The sequence below is a fragment of the Cyprinodon variegatus genome, unplaced genomic scaffold (genome assembly GCF_000732505.1).
Source record: "Cyprinodon variegatus isolate N-32 unplaced genomic scaffold, C_variegatus-1.0 Scaffold101, whole genome shotgun sequence".
NCBI lineage: Eukaryota > Metazoa > Chordata > Actinopteri > Cyprinodontiformes > Cyprinodontidae > Cyprinodon > Cyprinodon variegatus.
This window is the reverse complement of record NW_015150554.1, coordinates 77,370-83,369: the sequence shown is the minus strand read 5'-3', so window position 1 is coordinate 83,369 and position 6,000 is coordinate 77,370. Positions and strand designations below refer to the sequence as shown.

General features: G+C 38.2%; 1 protein-coding gene across 1 annotated transcript in view; it reads left to right on the top strand.

The window, feature by feature from the left end:
* The first annotated feature begins 2,784 nt into the window (after positions 1–2,784).
* The window catches only part of LOC107084469 (toll-like receptor 13), a 57,143-nt gene continuing 53,927 nt past the window's right edge, over positions 2,785–6,000 (top strand). The window contains exons 1-2 of the mRNA XM_015374358.1: positions 2,785–2,866; positions 3,953–4,099. Of these exons, the coding sequence (XP_015229844.1) occupies positions 2,785–2,866; positions 3,953–4,099 (229 nt within the window). The remainder of the gene's footprint in view (positions 2,867–3,952; positions 4,100–6,000) is intronic.

Genomic DNA, 6,000 nt, shown 5'->3' with positions numbered 1-6,000 from the left:
GTGAGTTTAGGCATTGGTTAAGTTATTGTCGGGGTTAAGGCATTGAAACATAGGAAATTATTGAAAATCAGTTGGAAATCAACACACGTTCCTAACATCATAAAGCAAGAAGATAATGAGTCTATGTTGTGGTGGTGAGGTGGGTGGGGGAGGGATTATAAAGTTACATGTTCTTTTTATTCAAGGACTAATTTCAAGAGATAAATTACAAAACTGGATGGAGGGTTTTGCTTGATATTTTGATAATTGTCGCTTGTTGTTTAAAATCATTCATATGAGCCATTAAGGCAGTTTATCTTTGGAACTAACCTATCAGATTTGTTCTTCTTCCCTTTGTAATTGTGGATTCCCACTAATTTCACCAACTGTTGCTTTCTCCATACTTTGACAATTTACCCATTTACATGCAAAAATGCACACATTTATGTGGTGTTTGAGTGGTGATTGAGTGAGGGATATTCTTTTGATGTAAGGGATACATTCAATGAGCATTGCATAAGCACCCTGTCGAAAAAACAAAGCCTACAGTGAACTAGGTGCAAATAGCTCTTTGTCACCACTACAGTTACTAATTTGCCTCCACAAAGCCATTGTAGACATTGTAAATCTGCAATACATCAATATTTTGAATAACATCACCCAACCCAACTTATATCAAATACCCTTCCTTCACATTGGATTTACATTACATTTCTATTTTTACATTTGCCCTTCTTTGCTTTTGGGTTTTAGTAACAACATTGTGAAAGTATATACAATATCACAATGAGAATGATTTGATTTTATACAAACAAAACAACCATTTTTCCTTTTCGATACATTTGAGGTTTGTTTAGCATTACCAATAATCTAAATAATTTTTTCCTTCAATATGCATCTTAGAAAACAGCAAGAAAGGTAAAACTTCACAGTTTATCTTTAAAATGAGTCAGAAAACAGAAAGAAAGGTGTAAGCTCACAGCTTATTTTTAACAAACATGAGAGGAGATTTTTCTGCTGAATGTTTCTCTTACTCTGTGTCCCATCACTGATACATCAAGTGAAAACAGGAAGCAGTTCACATAAACCTTTTTCATGATGACAGCTCATACTGTTCCCATAGTGACAAGCTGAAGCCTGGGTCTGGCTGACCTTGGTGATATTTACTCTCACAGTCATGCTGAGACTAAACAAACATTTTGACATGGATGAAAACAAAAGGCCTTTTAATTGAATGGCTCTTTAATGGAGTTTCATTAGCTTGCTCCAGTTAATCCCTCCATTTATCAATCCCCCCCTTGATGATATTTTTTCATTCAAAAGTAGAAAAATAAATCCCTGTGATTTGAAAAACTTTCATAATGTATTTATTTTAATTTGTTATTTATTTATCTTCAAGCTGTATGGTGCTGCAGGTTTTGGCACTGTTGTCTTGCCATAAGAAGGTCCTGAGTTTGATCCAAAGATCTTTCAGGTTTGAGTTTATATCTTCTCCTTCTGCATGCCTGGGATCTCTCTGGGTACCCTGGCTTCTTTCCATGGTCCAAAACATGATCGTTAGGTTAATTGTCTTTCTCTGAATTGTACTTAGGTTTGTTTTTGTGTCCAAACTAGCTTAGTTTATTTTAAAAAACTCTTAGTTACAAAACTGGCTTAAATTTGAGCCAACTGGACTTTTAGTCATTTTATAAATAACCTTTCAACACCTTTCCTCGTGTATCTTTATTCACTCTGTTGGATTGCACTAGGACAAGGTATAGTCTAAAAAAATAAAGCAAACTCTATGAGGCCGAAGCACATTCCAAGTCAGAAGCAAGCAAATGAGCATCGTGTTTTCCTCATGCATTGTTGGAGACACAATGGGAGCTTAACCTGGAATTTTTGGCGACTCTGAGTGAGACTGCATTGGAGGGAATTCTGCCTGCCCGGTTACTCAGACCTTTGATCGTTAAGGGAAGACCAAGAATTCAAACAGAGACAATAGTTGACATTTGAACCGTTTTGTTAAATATAGAACTGCTGCAGGTTAGGAGGGATTCAGCAGAGTCAGCAACTGGAATGTCTGGAAAGAGACAGTTGAGTTACCAGGCAGAAACAGAAGGAAATGTTTCCAATATTTAATTTTGGTACACTGACCTTCTAGGATTTTGGGGAAAAACTTTGAGAGCTTCTTAAAAAGTCGGTAAGAGTCTGACATCACTGGTAAACTTTGAAGGATTATTGAATCCGTCAAGGTAGATTTGGAGGTAACCTTGTTTAATAGTTACCCATTGGTAAAAGAAAATTCACAGGGTCAGATCCATGAGAGCAGAAACAGGCAGAATGATCATTGGGACAAACCGAATTCCAAATCCAAGAGCCGGTCCAGAGTCAGAACAAGGTGACTCAGAGAACCAGGAAGCAGAATCAGCCAGGCAGACAGGTAACAGCAATGCTGGACTAAACTGTCCCTTAATCACTAATCATAAGCACTAACCCTAAGCACTAAAGGCTGGTTTATACTCAGAAACCAGGTCATCTGCCTGTGTGTCGCAGTGAACGCAAATATAACCCTGCAACTTCTGCAGACACCCTGGTGCACCTCTCCCAAATTGTAGGTGAAAGCAGACAGGGCTGCAAGCAGGAGGCCTCTGATTGGTCAAAGCTACATCCGCTCTACACTATGTGTATTTCCTGTTTGGTACCGTATCGGCTTGTTTTGCTTATATGACCGCCATTGTGGAAAATGACTAATGAAGATGGACCAGATAGAACACGGGGACCCTTTTTCCACCAGGATCCCTGGTCTTTTTTGCCTTGGCATAAATGAAAAAATATCTGCGACATGCTCACTGCGACACGCTGCTGCGGGAGTATAACCGAGGCAGACTGGTGAAGAGTGAGGCAGGTACTAATTGGCAGGTATTAACAAGCATCATAAATATAATATCATATTCTTTTTATAATATACAAGATAATAATTTACAAGATTAAAAACATGTGAAATCAGAAATGGACTCTACTGTAGGTCTGAAACCTATGGAATTTTTTATTTTTCAACACCACTCTTTTCCAGTGATCTTGCCGTCCAAACATCACACACTCTAAAAGCTTTGCTTTTCCTGTCATCTTGTCTTTTATGCCAACAAGTGCAAAGTCTCTTTGGTAAGTGTTAGCATTTCAGACCTCAGCCTTTTACTTAAACAGCTGTAAATCAAAAAAAGGTCAGAGAGAAATTGCACAACTGCATTTACATTGTTTGCTGTTTTTAAACAAAATCTAAACTGTGTCCAGATTATATTTACAGTGCAATGAAAGATGATTAACATTTCAAAGTATTCTTATTAGGAATGTGTAGGATAGAAAATACCAACTAGTATATAACTGTGAAGCAGAAGGGGGAAAAAATGTAGAATTAAATTGTCTCTGGTTATAAAACTCTAAAATATGTAGAATCCATTTTATTTCCAATGAATCTTATACTAAAAAAAAAAAGTGGTATAATTGTCTTTACAAGATATTTCGTAATTCCCCTGTGTTAAATATAATCTCAGTATAACTGCCATTTTCAGAAGCCTTATACTTTTGACAAAGGAACACTCAAAAACATTTAAAGAACAGTACATTTCGAACACAATATGTGAGGCATTGAACATCCCTTGTTGTGCTGTTCAATACGTATGAAAATTCAGTTTGGATGAAAGAATCTACTGACAAAGGTGGACTTTTGTCAGGGGCTCGAAATCTTGGACCCAATATTCAAAGTAGACAGATCTGGATGATTTCAAACAAGCGTTTATTCAACAACACTCGTGCGGCTGCCTGTCAGCTGGGGCGGATAAACCGGATCCTCTGTTGAAATAGAAATCAGGATAGTGACTTAGAATAAAAGACTGGCCAAGATGATAAGCAAAAGTCACTAACCTGGTTCTGAGTTCAGTTCAATCCCAGAACGGGAGATTTGTTCACAGCTTGCGGCGGGTGCTTCCCCCAGAGTTCCTAGTGAAGAGCAGATTTGACGCCAGCCAAGGAGCAACAGTGTCTGTGAGGGAATATGCAGAGCCGGAGTCGAAGCGGAACCATGTAAAGGGACCAGAAGATCAAAGAGCCGAGGAAGTACCGGAGGAGAATCGAAGCTCAGGTCAGAAGAACAGTCCAAGTTCAGCAAGCCCGCAGAATCAGTCCAGAACAGACAAGACTAACAGAGTAGACAGGGGCAAAGCAAAACTCAGGAGTCTCAAAGGGCAAATCAGGTCAGGATAAAAAAAATCATAAAAATAATCAGAACACTAAAGTTACTCTCACCAAACAGCTTGGATTATCTGGCGCCGATGGTAGGCAAACAGGCAGCATAAATGGCAGCAGGAACCAGGTCGACAAGATTAACTTAATAAACAGCCGGGACAATTAGGTGAAAAGGAGTAAACGATAAAATAAACCATCAGCGCCAAGACCATGACACTTTTAGCTTTTTTAATCCACAAATCAGGCTTTTAAAAATGAGTAGCAAAAAAAAAAAAAACCCAAAATGTAAAAGTAGACACAAGTTCGGTAGAGTACAGAGAAAACATGGAAGAAGGAGCTTCTCTCACAACAACATGTACAGTAATAGCCATTCAAAATTTCCACCACTTTCCTTGGCTGTTCCTTGGCTAGCCCCCTACATTTCATTTATAAACATCAATAATTAAGTATTCTTTCTGTCATGATTTGTGGACATTAAGATCTAAAGAGAAGCATTATCTCCTGGTCAGACCCTGTAATTCAGTGAAAGGGTGGAGTTAGAGTAAAAAAAAATTCACACCCAGTAGAAGGCCAGTGGCTACCATTCGGCTGGCTTTTGACTGGGAAGGGTCGTTTTGCAAGTCAGTCAGGAACCATTCCTTTATTGAAATGTATGCTTGTAATCTTACAAAGTTGATATAAATTGTCTAAAGCTTGTGAATAATATGCATAGAGTCTTTTTTTTTAGTGCACTACTGTAGATTAATTCGGTTTTTGTGCCATAAATATCAAGACAATTTTGCCTTTAACTTTGATGTGACCCATCATTTAAATGGCTTATCTGGTGTGTGCTGCTAGGAGGTAAAAGTGTTAAACATTAATTTTAAGAATATGATTGAATCAAATGCAGAATAAATGTTAACACAATATAAAGATTAACTCACAGACTGTGAAGGAAATCAGAGAACCAACTGAATAGGTTGCTTTACAAATCTTGTCCAGCAAAGACTACAAACACCCTTTATAGCAAGAATTCCAAATATTAAATGAATAAAAAGTTTGATGTTGCTTCTGCATATATATATTTTTTTATTTTAAGTGTCCTCTAAAAGGTCATAAGAAAGAGCTTCCTGTCTCCAGATGAGTTTGCTCCAGTCTTACATTTTGCAGGAAAAGCCTCGCAAACCCCTTTTTGGTACCCTGTCTTGTTTCCAAAAAAGTCATTAGAGCTCAAAAAGCATTTTGGATGCTAAGCCCTCCACAAAGTGACAGAATGAGGCCTAGCAGACAGATGGCATAATTCAGCTCTAAAATTGGAAACCCATTAATAGCGGCTGATTTGTCTGCGGTGTCCAACTCAGCCCGCCTCTGTGACCTACGACCCAATGCTTGCCTCGCTAATCGAATTGCTTCATTTCTTCATCCCCTAGTCTCATCAGACACGCTCTTCCCAAGACGCTCATCTTCTTCTTCTCCTTCTTCTGCAATCCTGAAAAACGATGAGCAATGGTGAAAGAAAAGCCTCATCTGTGGCAAGCTTTGGGATTATAAACCAATGTGCAAAGCTGGGGGAGATAATTGGTTTTGGGGGGTGGATGAGGGGTAACAACAAATTTCAGAAAAAACAGAAAAGGGAAGGAGTGCCGTTTGTAAAATTGCTCTACCGATAGTGATAAACTTTGTCAAAAGGCACACTTCATAAGGATGAAATGGAGCTGCAGAGCAGCAACAAGGGAAAAGTTGTTCTTACTCAAAAACTGTGTACATCTTTAACATCATAAGATATATATATCAATTGAAATCATCTACAAAATGCAA